Source organism: Drosophila sulfurigaster, chromosome 2R (genome assembly GCF_023558435.1).
Source record: "Drosophila sulfurigaster albostrigata strain 15112-1811.04 chromosome 2R, ASM2355843v2, whole genome shotgun sequence".
Taxonomy (NCBI): domain Eukaryota; kingdom Metazoa; phylum Arthropoda; class Insecta; order Diptera; family Drosophilidae; genus Drosophila; species Drosophila sulfurigaster.
The window spans coordinates 35211282-35229810 of NC_084882.1; the positions used below are offsets into that span (position 1 = coordinate 35211282).

Genomic DNA, 18529 nt, shown 5'->3' on the forward strand with positions numbered 1-18529 from the left:
TTGTTTTAGCGATCGTTCAATTTGAATTTTACCCAACAAATTTCATTTTAAATTATCATTTAAACATGGCGATTTTATTTTGCCAATTGTAAATGAAAAGCAATGATTATAAGGCAACATTTATTTTAATTGAAAGATCAATTCTTTCTACGTTGATCTACAGATCTTCCGGCCTCACTTGGCTGTTCAAGTAACTTAACAGCTCCCTCAAATGCCGCGTTCACGCTGTTCCATCTTGTGCCGAGCACTCAAAGTAGGGAATGAGGCGATCATCGCACCACTTCTGGGCTTCTTGCGTTGACACCTGGATTAAATTGAGTTCAGTAGAGTTGAGTTGAGATGCAGTACTGAATAATTGTAATTACAAGTGAACTTACTGAGTTTTCTTGTCAATTTTATTGCCTATCGCAGCAGGAACTAATTTCTGTTTCTGTGCAATCTTTTAATAGCACCAATGTCGCCACGAATCAAGAGCTATGATTCTCGATTGGAAACATCAAATACGAGAAAACAGCAATCGCAGATGTATAGAAATCTGGTTTCTCAGTTCGACGCTCTTACCAGCCGTCACCCAAACCTATATATATTTAGAACCGATTTAGAAAGGGCATGTGAGTTGAAGTAAGTTCAAGTAAGAAAAACGGTTTCTTAACGGTCCATACAGACGAACTCTCATCTTTTGGCGATAGATCTACAAATCGATGTTACAGAATTCTTTCCAACCAATGGATTCCCTTCAATCACGACTGTTACATCCCGTCTAATTTCTTTGAGCTTTGACCTGAAAAATATAAATATTACTTTTTAATTTTTAAATTGCGTTATTAAGCGATTGTTCTCATATTTGATGATTATTCCATCTAACAGTAGAATTCATAAATCAATGTTAAATTTAATGCTTATTTCAATTTGCTTTAAATTAAAATGAAAACCAATGATTATTAGGCAACATTTATTTCAATTGAAATATCAATTCTTTCTATGTTGCTCGTCTAAATATTCATTGAGAGAAAGGTTCACACTGCTATGTTCTCGAATTCAAGACTCTTAAATGAAGTTGGCAATCCCTCCAAAATGCCTCTTGAGGTTTGCAATCCAGTTTGGTTTTCTGTATAATTTTATTCATTGATACTAAGTAATATCAGATAAATAAAGAAATCCATATTATTATTTATTATTAAAAATGAATGCAAAGGAATTTGGAATACATTTCAAATTATAACTTATGGGTGTCTACAAGTTTGGCTGTCATCGCTTCAAACACCTGTTGCACATTTATGTCATCCTTCGAGGAGCACTCAAAGTAGGGAATTGAGAACGATTTACACCAATCTTGAGCCTCTTGTTTTGACACCTTGATAAAATTAAATTGGAAGTTAACGAGAACACAGAGTGAGATTTGAGGAGCACTTACTTTTCGTTCATTTTCCAAGTCAATTTTAGTACCCACGACAGCAACCGGGTTCTTTTCACCTGCTCTTAGAAAAAATTCATTCCGCCAAAAATTAAGACTTTCGAATGATTTTCGACACGTAACATCAAATACAAAAATGCAGCAATCGGTTGATTTATAGAATTCCATGCCCATACTATTAAATCCATCATACCCAGATGTGTCCCAAATCTATAATATCTGTAGTGATTCAGAATCGAATAAAAATTTATTGCATTGTTTCGCTAACCTGCAGGGAAACCAAATTGTCATTTAGAATTAAATCCTTTCTAAATGCATCCGCTCCAATCGTTGCTTTCAAATTACGAGAATATTCTTCGTTGATATATCGATATACCAGACAGGATTTTCCAACGAACTCGTCCCCCAAGAGCAAGATTTTCAGCATCAATTTTTTGTTTTGCGACATGGTTATTAGTTGGTCCTGAATTTTAAAAATAATAAATGTTTTATTTTTGATTTTTAAGCATTTTAAATATGCATTAAGATCGAAAAACAAATGTAACGATAAGTTCGTTGGTAAGGGTTTTTAGTGGAAGTTTCTTACGATCATTTGAAGATTGTTCAAACTAAAGTTGGGAACGTTTGTGAAACCGTTCCACCTACAAATTCTGATAAGATTGAAACTGAAATGCTCAGAAATTAAAAAAAATAAAAAGAAGTTTGAATATAATTACTAAAGCAATACTTAAAACCTTTTATCGAAGGAAGAAGCATATTAGCGGTTGCAACGTGTATTAGACATTCTAGTGAAGGCAAGATTCTCATTTAACATTTCAAAATGCTTTTTTTGAGATTACATTGGTTATGGGATAAAAGCGGAGGAGATACATCCAAATTTAAATAAATTAGAATTCCTAGTGTCGTTGCTCCTAAGAACATGGAAGAGGTCGCTAGATATGAGAAGACAAAATTTGATAAAAAATATCTCTAAGATGATTAGGTTCTGTGCGGGTGTTTTTGTGTTGCTTAAAAACAGCGAGAGACAGCAATCGAAGGTTCAAAGGACCTTTTTTTTGGGTGTCGAGGTATTGGATGGAGACATATACGTTTTAAAGTCAACACACAGAACAATAGACGTTACAAGTATCCACATGCAAGTTTGCGAAAGTTATAGGATGTGCAAATTCCAGAAGAGCTTGATATAAATTATAAAGAACAGAGTCTGTTGAATCAGAAGAGTGTTCGTGAAGTCATATGCTTATATAAATTAATGTTATTTAATTAATAAATAATACATATTTCTCACCTTTAATGAATGATTAAATAATATTTCAATTGAACACCAAACGCCTTATTGGATTTCAAATGTTGAACTGACTACTTCTTCAACATTTTCTCTATTTTTTATAGGAATAAGCTGCTGCTGACACAAAGAACTCCATATAGCAAATAGGAGATTTGTGGTTTACTAATATTACCATTATTATTCATTCGGTTACGAAAATTCCAATTATTCATCATTCAATTCTAATAAATGAAGTTGGATACATAAATTTCCAAGGAATCAGCTTCTGTTTATTGTTTGGTGACACGTCTCTTTGTTGGTATTGAAATTAGAACGTGTCAACAGGACGTTATGTTTAATTTTACAATCGTAGGAATCCAAAACCTGCGGGATACCAACATAATCAGTTCTTAGAAAACATATTTTATTTTCGCGTACTAATTAGTAAGACAATAATAATAATCAATAAATAATATGAGTAATATATGTATATATGCCTTTATAGAAGTAATGCCATTTTTAGGTTTAGGTTTAGGTAGGACCGGCTGCCCCTGTACGGGGCAAAGCATAGACCAGTGGAGGTCCGTAGCTGTACCGGTAGCTTATCTACGTCTCAGAAATCGCGCAGTATAGATGCATTTTTTGGCAAAAGCCAGCAGCAACCTAGGAGGTAGTCGGTGAAGAGGTTGAGGGCTTCGGGAATGCATAACCCTTCCCGCCAGCAGTCCGGTTCCAAGAGTATTGTTTTAATATGGTCGGTACTGATAAGGGGGATAGTATAGTCCAAGTCTCTACTAGTCTCCCTACCAATGGCGCTGTGACCATAGCCTAACAGACCCAGATTGCCTGTTGCGGCAATCCTTAGGGACGATTTTGCGGCTATGGATTGCGCGTATAGGTTTAACGGTTCGACGCCAGCTATTACCTCGAGGGCTTTAGTTGGCGTCGACCTAATAGCGCCTGTGATACACAGTAGCGCTTGACGCTGTGTCCTTTCCATGATGGATAGGTACGTCCTTTTTTCCGTGGCCTGCCACCACACTATAACACCATAGGTGAGGATAGGGCGAACAACTGAGATGTGTATCCACCGCATTAGATTAGGAGATAGGCTCCAAGTGCAACTAAGCATCTTTTTCGCCATGTACAAGGCTCCGGTGGCTTTCTTCACCCTTTCTAACACGTTAAGCTTCCATGACAGTTTGCTGTCCAGGACCACACCTAGGTATTTTACTGCTAGGCTCGGCTTTAGTATGGTGCAGCCTATTATACCTCTTCGTGAAGAGGATAAGGTCCGTTTTGTCCGCGTTGATGCTGAGCCCGGCTGATTCGGCCCATGCTTTAACTTCCCGCAAAGTAAGTTCCATTACGGAACTAAGGGTGGTTGGGCATTTCCCAGTTATCAAAATGCTTATGTCGTCGGCATAGGCAATTAACTTGGGGGCCCTTCTAGTAAATTTTAGAAGTAGGCTATTTACGACCAAATTCCCAAGGAGAGGCGAGAGAACTCCACCCTGGGGAGTGCCACCTCGCACTACCTTTGTAATGGCCGCATCGCCCCACGTAGCCACCACCTGCCTGTCGCAAAGAAGGCGGTTGACCCACCTGTGGATCGCTGGTGCCGTGTTAACTGAGGGAAGACCCTTCATAATAGCGTCAGTGGTGACGTTATTGAAGGCGCCTGAAATGTCAAGAAATGCACCCAAGGCATATTCTTTATAATGGTCTGCTTTTTCAATGGAGGCTACTAGAGCATGGAGAGCTGTCTCAATGGACTTGCCCTTTGTATACGCATGCTGATTTGGGGACAACAGATGCATTGAGTTGATTCTGATGTGCAAATCAAGTAGCTTTTCCAATGTTTTTAGCAGGAAAGAGGTTAGTCTGATAGGCCGGAAGTCATTTGGGATCACATGACTGCATTTGCCCGCCTTAGGCAGGAAAATGACTTTCGAGGTCCTCCAGAGAGTGGGGATATGACCCCATGCGAGGCATGCCGAATAGATACCCGATAGCCACGGCACAATCGTGAGCTTACTGGCTTGCAGCATTGCTGGCGAAAGTCCATCGAGACCGGGCGACCTGACCTTCGCAATGGAGTCGATAGCCCAAATTATTTTATTAACTGTAATTAGACCGGCAGGGGGTCTCATAACTGGGAGACTAGGAAGGAGCTGCCAGTCACTGTTCTCCATACCAATACATCCCGGGAAATGAGAAAAAAATAATAAATGTTACTTAAAATTTATAAATCACTCATTTTAAATTTTTAATCATTTTAATTATGCATTAAGGTCGCAAAGCAAATGTAACGACAGTTTTAACAGAGTCAGAGGTAAAAAATCATATTTTAAAAATTATATGAATTAAATGGGTTAGGTATTTAATCATATATTATATACATTTCAATCAATATTTTAACACATTGTATTGAAATTAGAACGTGTCAACAGAGTGTAACCAGCTTGCATTTATTAGAACTTATATTAATAAATCTCGCGGTCACACTTCAATGCTTATATGTACATATTAATGCTATTTAATTAATAAATTATACATAATTCTCACCTTTTATGAATGTTTAAATAAAATTTAAATTGAAGACCAAACGTCTTTTTGGATTTCAAATGTTGAACTAACTACTTGCTTAACATTTTTTCTACTTTTATAGGGATTAGCTGCTGCCAACACAAAGAACTTTATTTACCAAATAAAAGATTTTGTGGTTTATTAATATTACTACGAGTATTATTATTCATTAGGTTACGAAAATTCCAATTCTTCATTATTTTCTAAGAATAAATGATGTTGGATATATAAATCTCCAAGGGTAGTCGGTCATAGTTTGCTCTTGAGGTTAATAATAATAATAATATGAAGAAATTTATAGAAGACGTCAGTATAACTCAATACATCGGTTGGTTTCTGTATAATTTAATTCATTGATATGCAGCAATAGGCGAGTTAGAATTGCATGAAACATCAAATAAATAAAATATTGCATATTTCTGATGAGTAATTTATATAATATAATTATTTATTTTATGAAAATCATGGGATGATCATGAGAATGTTCAAATAATTATAACCTAAAAAGAATCCAAATTCCTGTGTTCCAACATTTCGAAGTGTAACCTATAAGTGTCTACAAGTTTGGCCATCATCGCTTCAAACACCTGTTGCACATTTATGTCATCTTTCGAAGAGCACTCAAAGTAGGGAATGGAAAACGATTTACACCAGTCTTGAGCCTCTTGTTTTGACACCTGGATAAAATTGAATTGGAAATTAACGAAAACACAGAGTGAGATTTGAGGAGCACTTACTTTTCGTTCATTTTCCAAGTCAATTTTAGTACCCACAACAGCAACTGGGAATTCGTTAGAGTTGTTTTCATTTGCCGCAAAAAAAAATTTCTCCCGCCACGAATTAAGACTTTCGAATGATTTTCGACTCGTAACATCAAAGACGAAAATGCAGCAATCGATTCTTCTAGAGGATGCCGTGCTCGTATTTATAAATTCTTCATGCCCCCATTCCCAAATCTGTAATATTTGTCTTGATTCAGAATCGGTTAAAAATGTATTGCATTGTTTCGCTAACCTTCAGGGAAACCAAACTGTCATTTAGAATCACTTCCTTTGTAAATAGATCCGTTCCATTCCATGTTTCGCATTTACCAGAATTTTCTTCGTTGATATATCGATATATCAGAGAAGTTTTTCCAACGGAATCGTCCCCCAAGAGCACGATATTCAGCATCCGTTCAATGGGTCGTGACATGTCTATTAGTTAGTCCTGGATTAAAAAAAGAATAAATGTTACTTAAAATTTATAAATCACTCATTTTATATTTTTAATCATTTTTAATATGCATTAAGGTCACAAAGCAAATGTAACTACAGATTTACCAGAGTCAGAGGTAAACGATCATATTTTAAAAATTAGTTGTTTTAAATGGGTTAGGTATTTAATCTTATATTACAGATATTTCAATCAATATTTTAACACATTTTATTGAAATTAGAACGTGTCAATAGGGCGTTATGTTAAATTTTGTAAGAATTACATTTTTTTGTAATAATAATTGTAAGAATTACATTTGAGTGTAGCCACAGATTTCGGGAGAACAGATTTCGAAAAATATTACCTTTAATTTTTAAATTGCGTTATTAAAACTGATCTCATATTTCTACGATTATTCCATCCGGAATTTGCGAGTAGAATTCATAAATCAATGTTAAATTAAATGCTTATATAAATTAATGTTATTTAATTAATAAATAATACATATTTCTCACCTTTAATGAATGATTAAATAATATTTCAATTGAACACCAAACGCCTTATTGGATTTCAAATGTTGAACTGACTACTTCTTCAACATTTGTTCTTCTTTTTATAGGAATAAGCTGCTGCCAACACAAAGAACTTCAGATAGCAAATAGGAGATTTCGTCACTTTGTTGGTGTTGAAATCAGAATGTGTCAACAGGGCGTTATGTTTAATTTTATAATCGTAGGAATTAAATTTTCCATCCAAAATATGCGGGATACCAAGATAATCAGTTCTTAGAAAACATAAGGGTAAACACACAGTATCGATAATCCTAACAATGTAACAATAGTTTGAGATACATCATTTTATGTCAAGAAACTATGAACGGAGTCTCTATGCTTCAGTTTAATATCAAATTTCGTTCAGTGCAGATCATTTTTGTAAGTCGCCGCCAATTTTGTTACAGTCCAGCGTAATTGATTGAACAATAAATAATTGTTGTCAATTTAGTTGACTTTTTGTGTTTCCCAACCTACCTCTGATTCCATTTTTATTTGCAATTTAACAATCAGCAAAACAAGAAAAAGTTCTTTATATTATTTTAATATTTGTTTTTCTATAATGTATGATATGATAATGATATTCAGTAAACAATATGAGTAATATATGTATATTATCTTTATATTCAGCAACAACAAAGAAACATGACTGACCGTGGTATGAAAATCATATTAACGGGAAACAATTTCGTTGGAAAAAGTTCTCTAGTGCGTCAATATGTAGATAACGACTTTACTTATAACTATGAGCTTCACAGAAGAAGCTGGAACTGTAATAAAAAGGAGATGGTGTTAAAAGGTTGCAAAGTGGCATTGCAGGTGAGTCAGGCATGGAATCGAAATCATCATTTCAATTTCTGAATCGCCCTTTATATCTATAGCTTTGGGCCACAGTTGGGGCAAGGGAATTCCGAACTGAGGAACAATATAGAGATGCAGATGGCTGCATTATCGTTTTTTTCAGTTACGAATCGAAAATCATTCGAGGATCTTAATTTGTGGCGAAATGAGTTCCTTTCGCTGGGAAAACCACAAAATCCTGAACAATTTCCGATTGTCGTTGTAGGCACTAAAATTGAAGTGGAAGCTGATCGACCGGTAAGTCTATATTAAATATCAAATTAGTAGTTTTCACAAATTAAATTCCATTTAATCCAGGTGACAAAGCAAGAGGCTCAGCAGTGGTGTGATTCGTTCTCCATTCCTTACTTTGAATGCTCGTCGAAAGCTGGGACCAACGTGAAAGTGGCATTTGAGACATTCATAGCAAAAGTCTCCGATTCGCAGAAACGTCCAAATTTGTAAATAAAATAGAGATGATTCTCTTTTGATTTAAATACAACAATTTCAAGAAAATTTCAAGGTTTTTCATTTGGTATTAAATTATAAAAATAGCCGAGTAGCTCAAAATGTCGCGCTTCAAACATGTTTTGGCGATATACCAACATACCATATGAAGTGTAACCAGATTGCATTTATCACAGCTTTAGTATATTAATAAATCTCGCGGTCACACTCCAAGAAAGATGTTTTTTCTTTGAAAGATCAGCTGTTTTTTATTTATTTCTAACGTTTCGTATGGTTCATCAACTACAAATGTCTCAAGGCATATCTATTACGCCGCCGCCTCCCCCACCAATACCACCCACCAACAGTGTTCACACATCGGCTGGAACTAATGCCAGTGTCGTTAAATTGCAATTGGCAAACAATGAATGCAGTTGGGCATTGGATCGTCCAGAGGTGCAGAAGGGATGCTTTCTAAGTCGAGTCAGCATGCTCCGCCCAAGGAGTGTCAATATTATGGCATTGCAAGCATACTCCAAGTAATTCGATTTATTTGTTTAAGCACTTGTCAAGTTTTGGAATTAAATTATGGAAATTGTTTAGAATGGTCCCACCTGTGGCTTAACAGCGCTGAGTATGCTGCTAAATGGACAACCGACTGCAGGGGAATTGCTCACTGAGGCTGTAAAACAACATTATACAATAAGTGGAGTGCTCGGCGAAAGATGGCAGTGACGTGGAACTGGCGTTTGAATCGTTGGCCGAGAAAGCCGTGGCCATCCAGGACGAAAAGTGAGTCGAACCTGTCAATTACTTTTCAGAATCCTTTGTAATAGGAAAAAACGCCGAAAGAAAGAAGAAATATATGATTTCATTTTAAATATACATTAATATTATTAAAAAGATTTAAATGTATAAATTACATAACAATTTTAATTAAATTATTAAAATTGCGTTTGGGTGTGAAAATGCAAATTTAACGGCCTTCGAAGTAGTTACAAGAAAGCTGACTGCTATAGCACTCAAATTGTAGTAATTTAAATGGGCCACCAAAGTTAAGTTTTGCCTTGCTGCTGATTTCTGTTTGCCTGGTAGTTCATCTGGTATCTCCCATATATTTTGGACTTCAGCGAGTCTCACACTCCCACATACATGGCTGGCATAGTTGCTGTAGTAGTTGTTATTGTTGTAGCTAAAATTATTGTTGTTGTAATTGTAGAAGTAGTTGTTGCTGCAAACCTCAGTTGCTAAAATCAATCCAAATAACAGCTGAAGTACCAGGCAAACATAAATTGACAGCAAGCTGCCAATCTTGCTGAGTTTCAGTTTAAGCGGACTTTGCATTTGAATTTGTAAAGCTACTTTGGTTTTAGATGTTAAATTTAAAATTCTATTTTTAAAGTTAACGATCAATAAAGTAACAGCGACTACAGCAACAGCTTTGACAAACTTGTGTTGAGACTCGCTGAAATTCAAAATGTTACTAAAATGCCACCTGAAATACCAGGCAAACAGAAATTAATAGAAAGCGAAAAGCTAATTTAATTTCTGGTCTTTGAGTGTTATAGCTCTGAGCTTTCTTGCATGTGCTTCATCAATCGCTTACTTTGGCGCCTCATTTAAATCACCAAGCTTGAGTGTTATAGCACTGAGCTTTCTATCAGTTGCTTAAGCGATCGTTCAATTTGAATTTTACCCAACAAATTTCATTTTAAATTATCATTTAAACATGGCGATTTTAATTTTTGCCAATTGCTTTTAAATGAAGAGCAATGATTATAAGGCAACATTTATTTTAATTGAAAGATCAATTCTTTCTAAGTTGATCTACAGATCTTCCGGCCTCACTTGGCTGTTCAAGTAACTTAACAGCAATCCCTCAAATGCCGCGTTCACGCTGTCTCCATCTTGTGCCGAGCACTCAAAGTAGGGAATGAGGCGATCACCGCACCACTTCTGGGCTTCTTGCGTTGACACCTGGATTAAATTGAGTTCAGTAAATTGAGAAATTAATGAATAATTGTAATTACAAGAGAACTTACGGTGCGAATTTTCTTGTCAATTTTATTGCCTATCACAGCGATAGGAAATGTTCTCCCTTTTGGTACAATTTTTTCAATGCACAATTTTCGCCACGAATCAAGAGCCTCAAATGATTCTCGATTGGAAACATCAAATACGAGAAAACAGCAATGGTTATATCCATTGAAATCTGGTGTCTCACTTCGACATTGTTTCTTACCATCCGTCACCCAAATCTATATATATTTAGAACCGATTAAGAAATGGAATGTAAGTTATTGTATATCTTTCTCACCGACAACTCAAATCTATAAGCTTTGAAATCGAAAGACTTTTTATTAACGGTCCATACAGACGAACTCCCAACATTGGAAGGAAACGATTGATTTATAAATTGATGCCTTAGAGAATTCTTTCCAACCAATGGATTCCCCTCGATCACAATTGTAAAATCCCGTTTAGGTATCTTGGACATGGTTCTTTGTTGATCCTGAAAAACTATAAATATTTCATTTTCATTTTTAAATTGCGTTATTAAATTATTTACATATTTCTATGATTATTCCATCCGGAATTTGCGGGTAGAATTCATAAATCAATGTTAAATTAAATGCTTATATAAATTAATGTTATTTAATTAATAAATAATACATATTTCTCACCTTTAATGAATGATTAAATAATATTTCAATTGAACACCAAACGCCTTATTGGATTTCAAATGTTGAACTGACTACTTCTTCAACATTTGTTCTTCTGCTGCTGACACAAAGAACTTTATAGGAATAAGCTGCTGCCAACACAAAGAACTTCAGATAGCAAATAGGAGATTTCGTCACTTTGTTGGTGTTGAAATCAGAATGTGTCAACAGGGCGTTATGTTTAATTTTATAATCGTAGGAATTAAATTTTCCATCCAAAATATGCGGGATACCAAGATAATCAGTTCTTAGAAAACATAAGGGTAAACACACAGTATCGATAATCCTAACAATGTAACAATAGTTTGAGATACATCATTTTATGTCAAGAAACTATGAACGGAGTCTCTATGCTTCAGTTTAATATCAAATTTCGTTCAGTGCAGATCATTTTTGTAAGTCGCCGCCAATTTTGTTACAGTCCAGCGTAATTGATTGAACAATAAATAATTGTTGTCAATTTAGTTGACTTTGTTGTGTTTCCCAACCTACCTCTGATTCCATTTTTATTTGCAATTTAACAATCACAAAAAACAAGTAATCAAAAGTTCTTTATATTATTTTAATATTTGTGTTTTCTATAATGTATGATATGATAATGATATTCAGTAAACAATATGAGTAATATATGTATATTATCTTTATATTCAGCAACAACAAAGAAACATGACTGACCGTGGTATGAAAATCATATTAACGGGAAACAATTTCGTTGGAAAAAGTTCTCTAGTGCGTCAATATGTAGATAACGACTTTACTTATAACTATGAGCTTCACAGAAGAAGCTGGAACTGTAATAAAAAGGAGATGGTGTTAAAAGGTTGCAAAGTGGCATTGCAGGTGAGTCAGGCATGGAATCGAAATCATCATTTCAATTTCTGAATCGCCCGATGATATTATATCTATAGCTTTGGGCCACAGTTGGGGCAAGGGAATTCCGAACTGAGGAACAATATAGAGATGCAGATGGCTGCATTATCGTTTTTTCAGTTACGAATCGAAAATCATTCGAGGATCTTAATTTGTGGCGAAATGAGTTCCTTTCGCTGGGAAAACCACAAAATCCTGAACAATTTCCGTTTGTCGTTGTAGGCACAAAAATTGAGGTGGAAGCTGATCGAGCGGCAAGTCTATATTAAATATCAAATTAGTAGTTTTCACAAATTAAATTCCATTTAATCCAGGTGACAAAGGAAGAGGCTCAGCAGTGGTGTGATTCGTTCTCCATTCCTTACTTTGAATGCTCGTCGAAAGCTGGGACCAACGTGAAAGTGGCATTTGAGACATTCATAGCAAAAGTCTCCGATTCGCAGAAACGTCCAAATTTGTAAATAAAATAGAGATGATTCTCTTTTGATTTAAATACAATAATTTCAAGAAAACTAAGGTTTTTCATTTGGTATTAAATTATAAAATAGCCAAGTAGCTCAAAATGTCGCGCTTCAAACATGTTTTGGCGATATACCAACATACCATATGAAGTGTAACCAGATTGCATTTATCACAGCTTTAGTATATTAATAAATCTCGCGGTCACACTCCAAGAAAGATGTTTTTTCTTTGAAAGATCAGCTGTTTTTTATTTATTTCTAACGTTTCGTATGGTTCATCAACTACAAATGTCTCAAGGCATATCTATTACGCCGCCGCCTCCCCCACCAATACCACCCACCAACAGTGTTCATACATCGGCTGGAACTAATGCCAGTGTCGTTAAATTGCAATTGGCAAACAATGAATGCAGTTGGGCAATGGATCATCCAGAGGTGCAGAAGGGATGCTTTCTAAGTCGAGTGTGTCAGCATGCTCCGCCCAAGGAGTGTCAATATTATGGCATTGCAAGCATACTCCAAGTAATTCGATTTTTTTGTTTGAGCACTTGTCAAATTTTGGATTTAAATTATGGAAATTGTTTAGAATGGTCCCACCTGTGGCTTAACAGCGCTCAGTATGCTGCTCAATGGACAACCGACTGCAGGGGAATTACTCACTGAGGCTGTAAAACATCACTATACCATAAATGGAGAAATGTTCAGTGCGCAGTATTTATATGAATTGTCACAAAAGTACTTAGCTTGTGAACTCTACGATGACACTCTAAATTGTGCAAACATCAAGGATCGTTTATGTGCTGGATGCTGTTTATTAGTCCCGTATCCTTTTCATGAATCACAAATTTTGTATAATTTTCGTCTCTGCGTACTGTAGTGTGTGTGACACTTTCCAACACTGTCGCCGCGTGTAGTGCCGCCTCACTGTGGTATTTTTTAGTGCAAAAAATAAGCAAGCAAAACAAGACAACTTACGTTTGCTGCAGTTTTGTTATTATTATTGTGAACGTAAAAGTGATTTGAGTGTGATTATAAAATGACAACTGAAGAGGAACAGGTAAGCATTATAAATATACATATAAATATAATATAAATATTTCGTTATCTCACGTACTTTGCAGCTTAGCCAGGTCATATTGCCGGTCAAAGAGCCGCTGGATCTGATCCGTCTCAGCTTAGACGAGAAGGTCTATGTAAAGATGCGAAATGAGCGGGAACTGCGGGGCAGATTACACGCATTCGATCAGCACTTGAACATGGTGCTGGGCGATGCAGAGGAAACAGTGACCACCGTGGAAATCGACGAGGAAACGTACGAAGAAGTCTACAAGACCACAAAGCGCACAATTCCCATGCTTTTTGTGAGAGGAGACGGTGTCATCCTCGTGTCGCCGCCCATGAGAGTGGGCTAGAGTTAAATTATATTGCGCATTTCTACATATTTGTATTAAGGTTGGATTGTAATAAACTGCTAATGAAATTTATGAGCATTTTGGGTTGTAACTTTTGCTATGAAGGTTTGTGTCTTAGCTTAACTTGACGAAGTAGTAGATTGTGCTCCTTAACTCCCCTAATTAGTTATGATGCAGATGTCAATCATGCGCCTTGCCAGAAGTCCGGACATCGAGCTCACTGGGCGCTGATTGTGGGCTACCTGATTGATGACCAGGATGAGGTGAGTTGTGAATCATTTAACGTATTAGTACTGACTGGTTTATTCACTTTTAGTTTTATGTACTGGCGCGACATGGTAAGACACGCAATCTGGCCGTGTGGTCGCTGTCAGCGCTTAGTGAGAGCAATGCCAATCTCGTAGAGTTTGCCCAGCCCAAGGGATATCCTGATTGCACCTTCCTGCTGCCACCTGGGGGAATAAATGGACCACTTGGACTCAACGAACGCGCCATTCTATTGAATGGATTGACCCAGGAAATTGTTAAAGTTGTTTGACCACATGACAAATAAAAGCACTTTTATAGTTTTGTCTTTAAATGTATGTATATATATATTTAATAATACAATTATAAATTACACACCTTACAATACGTTTTTGCATTTTCATTTCGTTACATTTCTTTTTCATTTTCATTTCGTTTAAATTTCACTTTTGACTTTCGGCTCAAATGATTACAACACTCGTATAACTCTTTTTTTGGGAGGCTTTGCATATTGCTTGAAACTTGATGAATACCCTGCACTCAATATTGATGGGGTAACATCGACTCATACATTCCCGTTCGCATTGCCAGCTCACATACTATGAATTTTCAAAAATCACAACAATTAGAGTAGTATATATATATATGTATGTGTAGATATATGCATATTGGATAGATATAGCCGAGTGCGCATACCTATCCAATAGCTACATATATGTACGCTTGTATATTGTATATGTTTATGTTTATTTATTTTTAGTTACACATCCAGATAATATGTCTCTGCTTGTAGGTAGTATATAGACGACGGGTTTGGTTAAATATGCAATTCGCAATCGCAGTTGCTAAATAGTTGTAGTTGTACATATAGAGATACGTTTAGATTTAGTTAATTTCGAGCCAGGCACCAAATGTCCCCGCTTCAAAGTGTTGAGATCATCATTGCAGGGCGGGCCTGAGCTTCTCTTCCTTTTATTTTATTTTTTTGGATACAAATGAAAAACGGAAAGACGGCTAACAACTTGGCCAACAGTCTGGGGTCAAGTGACACAACAACAAACTGCGCCAACTGGCGAAAAAGTCAAGTATGTGTGTGTGTAAACTGCAACTACATTGAAAGTTTTGAAAGGATTAATTGCTAACAAGTGTTAGAACATTTCGCATTCTATTAATTTCAATATGCATACATATATAAGTATATTAACTAGATTATTAATTACTTGCTGTCTGTGTGTGTGTGTGTGTGTGATGCAATCGTTTGATAAATTCACAATTCTTAAAATGAAAATTAATTACAAGCTAAACGCGTATTATTTATTAACTAAAAATTTACAAATATAATAATTATAAAATAAATTATCATTCTTCTTAGTTAAACATATTTATTGCCGTGCATGTTGTGTTTGTTGTCTGGCTCCCCTTGCTAAATGTCCGTCCGTCTGTCTGTCTGTCCGTCTGTCTTATCTGTCCGTGTGTGTGTGTGTCTCTAAGTCTCCCTCGGGGGGGGAGTTTGGAGGATATGGGGTATGATGACTAGGTTAATTCAGCACAGGACATGGGCGTGCAGCCGATGAGCGCAATAGGGAAATTCTTGACGTGCGTTTGCCATTGCGATGACAGCTGGAAGAACTTGACGCCAGTCCACTCAGTACCATCGATATACACTGCACAAAAAAAGGGAGAGGAGGTTAAAGGTAAATACTTTAGCAATTGTATTTCAGCTTACCTCGCAGCGGAACTGGATGCGATTGCTTGGGCGAGCAAATGAGTCGTGCCACGCCCTCCACGCACTGCTCCTTCTCGAGATCACGCTCCTTATCCTTCTTTTTGCCCAAGCGCATAACTGCAAGAGAGGAAACATGTTTGTAAATAACAGATTCTACGATTCTAGTTAATGCTAAACTAAACTTACTCTGCTTCTGTTTCTTCTCCCTGGTGGCGAAACTAACAGTCAGTCCATTGGACATATCACCCAGTTGCTGTGCATGCTGCGGCAGGCGCCACACCTGCAGATTCCTAAACGTACTCTTAATGCTATTCTTGCCTCCCCCCGAGTCGCCGCCACGCGACATTCCCCCCTTCGACTCCTTGACATGCTGATCGCCCGGCCGCACCAGTGGCCAATAATCCACCTGCAGCTCCACAGCTTCGGCGGCAGCCAAGGCGCCGCTAAACGTCTGCGATGACAGCGACGAGGGCGTATTCTGTGCATCACTCGAGCCACGATCCCGATCCCGATGTGAGTTGCCCGACGACGACGGTGGTGTCTGTAGCGGTGGTGATATGCGTCCCATATTCTGGCCCTGACTCTGGCCACCTTGCTGCTGCAGCAGCAGCTGCTGTGGCGGCGATCCGGAGACGCCGGGCGTGCTCTGGCCGCCAATGGGTATGGGCAAGCTGGAAGCGTTTCCAGAGCCTCCGCTGCTCGCCGTGCCAGCCGCATTGGAGCCGGCGTTCTCTTCGAGATCCAGCGAGGCTTGCGCATCCAAATAACCAATGCGCACATCCTGCAAAAGCAAATTTATTAGCTTACAGACTTGTTTTGTATACCTTTCGGTGACTTACGCTGACGAAGGGCACAAAGATCTGGCACGAATCCTCGTCCTTGTAGTTGACCATGGCCTCGGCAATGGGAATCTGTGTGCAAGGACCCGCCGCATGCAGATAGCGCTGAATGCGCTGCACCAGTTCCGCAATATCCGACTTGGCCACCGCAGCTGCATCTGCCAGATTCGCAGTCAACGCTGTGGCATTCACCGTGGTCACGGCACTAACAGCCGCAGCTGTGGCTGCAGCTCGTTCACAAAGTTGCGACCAGTTGTCGGAGCCAAACATGGCGGCATAGGCTTGATCCATTTGGCTAAGATGCCGTGCCACGCTGCCGTTGCTGCTGCCACCACCAATGGGCACCAGATAGAAGCGCAAGTGATTCAACCAGTCGGGCGGACGCACGCCGAGCAGCTCCACATAGTGACGCAATGTGGCGCCCTGCAGCCAATCGCCTCCAATGAGCAGCACCTTTACTGTGTGCGGCGGCTTTGCATTCGAGTTGCAGCTGAAAATATGAGAGATGGATTAATTATATATGATCTTAGTTTGTTTTTGATCTGCTTACTATTTCTGTATCTTGGCCATGAGCGCCTGGAGCACCGCCTTGACCTCGGCCGTGTTTTGTGGCACAAATGCTGGCTTAAAGGAGTTGGCAAACAGCGTGACCAGCTTGGCTAGCAGCGTGCTGCCGCCGAGCGCCTCGGGTGGACTGATGATGGTCACCACCTCGGGTATGACGTTGTCATCACCGGCAAACACACGACTCAGCTGATCGAGCAGCAGCTTCCTGGGCTCCACATTCGTAGGCGACAAGCAAGTCTCAAGCGCAGAACGCGGCTCAGCACTCAGGCTAAGCGTATGCTTTCGTTTGCCCACAGCACTGCTGCTATTGCTCACATTGCCAGCACCTGCTCCACTGCCTCCGCCTCCTGCAACAGCGGGCGTATTGCTGGAGGTGCGAAATAGTCGCGATCGCTTCTCGGTTTGTGCGTGCGGCGGTGTAATGCTGCTGCTGCCCATGTTGCCACCCACGGAGCTCACTGGTGTCAGCTGCTGATGATGCTGACGATGCAGATAATCCTTGTCACGCGGCGGACTGTTCTGTGGATCTGAATTTTGGCCATCCGTATAGCCAGCATTGCCCTCATTGCCGGAACTGTCGTTACCGCCACGATCTGTGAATGGGTTGCGTAAAAGAATTCTTGAGTGAATAAGACACACACAATTGATGCATCCCAATTTAAAAGTAACGATTTAAAACTGACTTTGAGGTGCTGGGGTGACATACGATATACGATTATTGATAAAAATACATGCAGTTTATCGCCCTGCCTCCACACTCTACACCCAACTATTCCACACTGACCACATTAGGTAGGAAAAAGGGGGAGGGGTTAAGGTGCTTTTGTGCGTAAGTTCTCGATATATTGATAAGCCATGCAGGTTATCGCCCTGTCTCAACGCTTCACACTTTTCTGATTGTGTGCACTTTAAGAGGGAATGGGAGTGGAGAGGACCAAGGTGCTTTAGTGCGTATGTACATATAAATAATAGATGCGTCGTTCGTAAATATAATTAAAACTTTTTACTACCTGCATACGATATGAACTACGCACAAGCAGCAAGTACACACACCCACATACATATGTACATACGTATGTATGTATGTGTGTGGGTGCATTGCCGTCAAACACCTTCTTGGGGCTTAAGATTTATTTTTATTTATGTCGCGTGTTCCGCTTGAGTTTTCTTGGCAATGCCACAATTAATCAAATAAAAAAAGGGGGACACAACACATGCAAGGCTAAGGAGGTCGCCATGGGGGGTCGGGAGAAATGGACGTTGTGATTAAGGCTAATTTGAAGGGTTTTTTTGACAAGCAGTCTCCTCTTTAATTGAAACGGAAAAATACCTCGAAATGGGTGAGGGGCAGGGGAGTGGATGACATGCATAACTTTATTT

At 38.4% G+C, this 18529-nt stretch overlaps 8 protein-coding genes and 1 pseudogene across 12 annotated transcripts in view; 5 read left to right on the top strand and 4 right to left on the bottom strand.

Annotated features, from left to right (window-relative positions):
* Positions 1 to 211: 211 nt before the first annotated feature.
* LOC133839277 (ras-related protein Rab-7b-like) lies at positions 212 to 10827 on the bottom strand. 2 transcript variants are annotated; one of them, XM_062270700.1, is made up of 3 exons: positions 10623 to 10827; positions 10348 to 10563; positions 212 to 304 (listed from the first exon to the last, which is right to left on the bottom strand). In XM_062270700.1, exons 1-3 carry the CDS (start codon positions 10800 to 10802, stop codon positions 221 to 223), a joined length of 480 nt encoding a protein of 159 aa, XP_062126684.1. In that variant the 5' UTR covers positions 10803 to 10827; the 3' UTR covers positions 212 to 220. The 2 variants fall into 2 exon arrangements, 1 of the variants encoding a protein (XP_062126684.1); XR_009894087.1 differs by lacking the exons at positions 10348 to 10563; positions 10623 to 10827 and adding an exon at positions 374 to 570.
* LOC133837153 (ras-related protein Rab-7a-like) lies at positions 1130 to 6479 on the bottom strand. Of its 2 annotated transcripts, XM_062267828.1 has the most exons (3): positions 6285 to 6479; positions 6008 to 6226; positions 1130 to 1354 (listed from the first exon to the last, which is right to left on the bottom strand). In XM_062267828.1, exons 1-3 carry the CDS (start codon positions 6462 to 6464, stop codon positions 1217 to 1219), a joined length of 537 nt encoding a protein of 178 aa, XP_062123812.1. In that variant the 5' UTR covers positions 6465 to 6479; the 3' UTR covers positions 1130 to 1216. The 2 variants fall into 2 exon arrangements, 1 of the variants encoding a protein (XP_062123812.1); XR_009893773.1 differs by lacking the exons at positions 6008 to 6226; positions 6285 to 6479 and adding an exon at positions 1415 to 1463 and having other exon boundaries at positions 1230 to 1354.
* LOC133837154 (uncharacterized) lies at positions 1474 to 2692 on the bottom strand. The gene is made up of 3 exons (XM_062267830.1): positions 2538 to 2692; positions 1683 to 1877; positions 1474 to 1633 (listed from the first exon to the last, which is right to left on the bottom strand). The coding sequence occupies exons 1-3, from the start codon at positions 2547 to 2549 to the stop codon at positions 1625 to 1627; spliced, it is 216 nt and encodes a 71-aa protein (XP_062123814.1). The 5' UTR covers positions 2550 to 2692; the 3' UTR covers positions 1474 to 1624.
* LOC133838893 (ras-related protein Rab-7a-like) lies at positions 7636 to 8359 on the top strand. The gene is made up of 3 exons (XM_062270143.1): positions 7636 to 7837; positions 7900 to 8116; positions 8177 to 8359. The coding sequence occupies exons 2-3, from the start codon at positions 7952 to 7954 to the stop codon at positions 8321 to 8323; spliced, it is 312 nt and encodes a 103-aa protein (XP_062126127.1). The 5' UTR covers positions 7636 to 7837; positions 7900 to 7951; the 3' UTR covers positions 8324 to 8359.
* LOC133839537 (actin maturation protease-like) lies at positions 8415 to 9040 on the top strand (annotated as a pseudogene).
* An 839-nt stretch (positions 10828 to 11666) lies between the features above and the next one.
* On the top strand, positions 11667 to 12167 carry LOC133836829 (ras-related protein Rab-7a-like). The gene is made up of 2 exons (XM_062267417.1): positions 11667 to 11868; positions 11937 to 12167. The coding sequence occupies exons 1-2, from the start codon at positions 11695 to 11697 to the stop codon at positions 12165 to 12167; spliced, it is 405 nt and encodes a 134-aa protein (XP_062123401.1). The 5' UTR covers positions 11667 to 11694.
* Positions 12168 to 12591: 424 nt separating this feature from the next.
* Positions 12592 to 15102, top strand: LOC133839147 (actin maturation protease-like). The gene is made up of 4 exons (XM_062270502.1): positions 12592 to 12881; positions 12946 to 13181; positions 13938 to 14034; positions 14088 to 15102. The coding sequence occupies exons 1-4, from the start codon at positions 12630 to 12632 to the stop codon at positions 14307 to 14309; spliced, it is 807 nt and encodes a 268-aa protein (XP_062126486.1). The 5' UTR covers positions 12592 to 12629; the 3' UTR covers positions 14310 to 15102.
* Positions 13266 to 13843, top strand: LOC133839153 (U6 snRNA-associated Sm-like protein LSm3). Its single transcript, XM_062270509.1, has 2 exons — positions 13266 to 13416; positions 13481 to 13843. The coding sequence occupies exons 1-2, from the start codon at positions 13396 to 13398 to the stop codon at positions 13769 to 13771; spliced, it is 312 nt and encodes a 103-aa protein (XP_062126493.1). The 5' UTR covers positions 13266 to 13395; the 3' UTR covers positions 13772 to 13843.
* Positions 15103 to 15309: 207 nt separating the features above from the next.
* Positions 15310 to 18529, bottom strand: part of LOC133839137 (phosphofurin acidic cluster sorting protein 2) — a 42252-nt gene continuing 39032 nt past the window's right edge. For all 3 annotated transcript variants that reach the window (XM_062270483.1, XM_062270484.1, XM_062270485.1), the window contains 5 exons: positions 17133 to 17742; positions 16583 to 17072; positions 15930 to 16524; positions 15744 to 15860; positions 15310 to 15681 (listed from right to left, as the gene is read on the bottom strand). In XM_062270483.1, the coding sequence (XP_062126467.1) occupies positions 15551 to 15681; positions 15744 to 15860; positions 15930 to 16524; positions 16583 to 17072; positions 17133 to 17742 (1943 nt within the window). In that variant the 3' untranslated portion in view covers positions 15310 to 15550. The remainder of the gene's footprint in view (positions 15682 to 15743; positions 15861 to 15929; positions 16525 to 16582; positions 17073 to 17132; positions 17743 to 18529) is intronic.

Excerpts from the sequence above, each read along its gene's own strand:
- LOC133839277 (XM_062270700.1), bottom strand. The coding sequence starts at position 10,802 with ATGTCCAAGATACCTAAACGGGATTTTACAATTGTGATCGAGGGGAAT. Across the intron at positions 10,564-10,622 it reads CTTATAGATTTGAGTTGTCG|ATTTGGGTGACGGATGGTAA; the intron begins GTGAGAAAGATA and ends AAATATATATAG. Across the intron at positions 305-10,347 it reads TTGACAAGAAAATTCGCACC|GTGTCAACGCAAGAAGCCCA; the intron begins GTAAGTTCTCTT and ends AATTTAATCCAG.
- LOC133838893 (XM_062270143.1), top strand. The coding sequence starts at position 7,952 with ATGCAGATGGCTGCATTATCGTTTTTTTCAGTTACGAATCGAAAATCA. Across the intron at positions 8,117-8,176 it reads AAGTGGAAGCTGATCGACCG|GTGACAAAGCAAGAGGCTCA; the intron begins GTAAGTCTATAT and ends CATTTAATCCAG.
- LOC133837153 (XM_062267828.1), bottom strand. The coding sequence starts at position 6,464 with ATGTCACGACCCATTGAACGGATGCTGAATATCGTGCTCTTGGGGGAC. Across the intron at positions 6,227-6,284 it reads ACAGTTTGGTTTCCCTGAAG|ATTTGGGAATGGGGGCATGA; the intron begins GTTAGCGAAACA and ends CAAATATTACAG. Across the intron at positions 1,355-6,007 it reads ACTTGGAAAATGAACGAAAA|GTGTCAAAACAAGAGGCTCA; the intron begins GTAAGTGCTCCT and ends AATTTTATCAAG.
- LOC133836829 (XM_062267417.1), top strand. The coding sequence starts at position 11,695 with ATGACTGACCGTGGTATGAAAATCATATTAACGGGAAACAATTTCGTT. Across the intron at positions 11,869-11,936 it reads GTTGCAAAGTGGCATTGCAG|CTTTGGGCCACAGTTGGGGC; the intron begins GTGAGTCAGGCA and ends TTATATCTATAG.
- LOC133839147 (XM_062270502.1), top strand. The coding sequence starts at position 12,630 with ATGGTTCATCAACTACAAATGTCTCAAGGCATATCTATTACGCCGCCG. Across the intron at positions 12,882-12,945 it reads GCATTGCAAGCATACTCCAA|AATGGTCCCACCTGTGGCTT; the intron begins GTAATTCGATTT and ends GAAATTGTTTAG. Across the intron at positions 14,035-14,087 it reads TGATTGATGACCAGGATGAG|TTTTATGTACTGGCGCGACA; the intron begins GTGAGTTGTGAA and ends ATTCACTTTTAG.
- LOC133839153 (XM_062270509.1), top strand. The coding sequence starts at position 13,396 with ATGACAACTGAAGAGGAACAG. Across the intron at positions 13,417-13,480 it reads TGACAACTGAAGAGGAACAG|CTTAGCCAGGTCATATTGCC; the intron begins GTAAGCATTATA and ends CGTACTTTGCAG.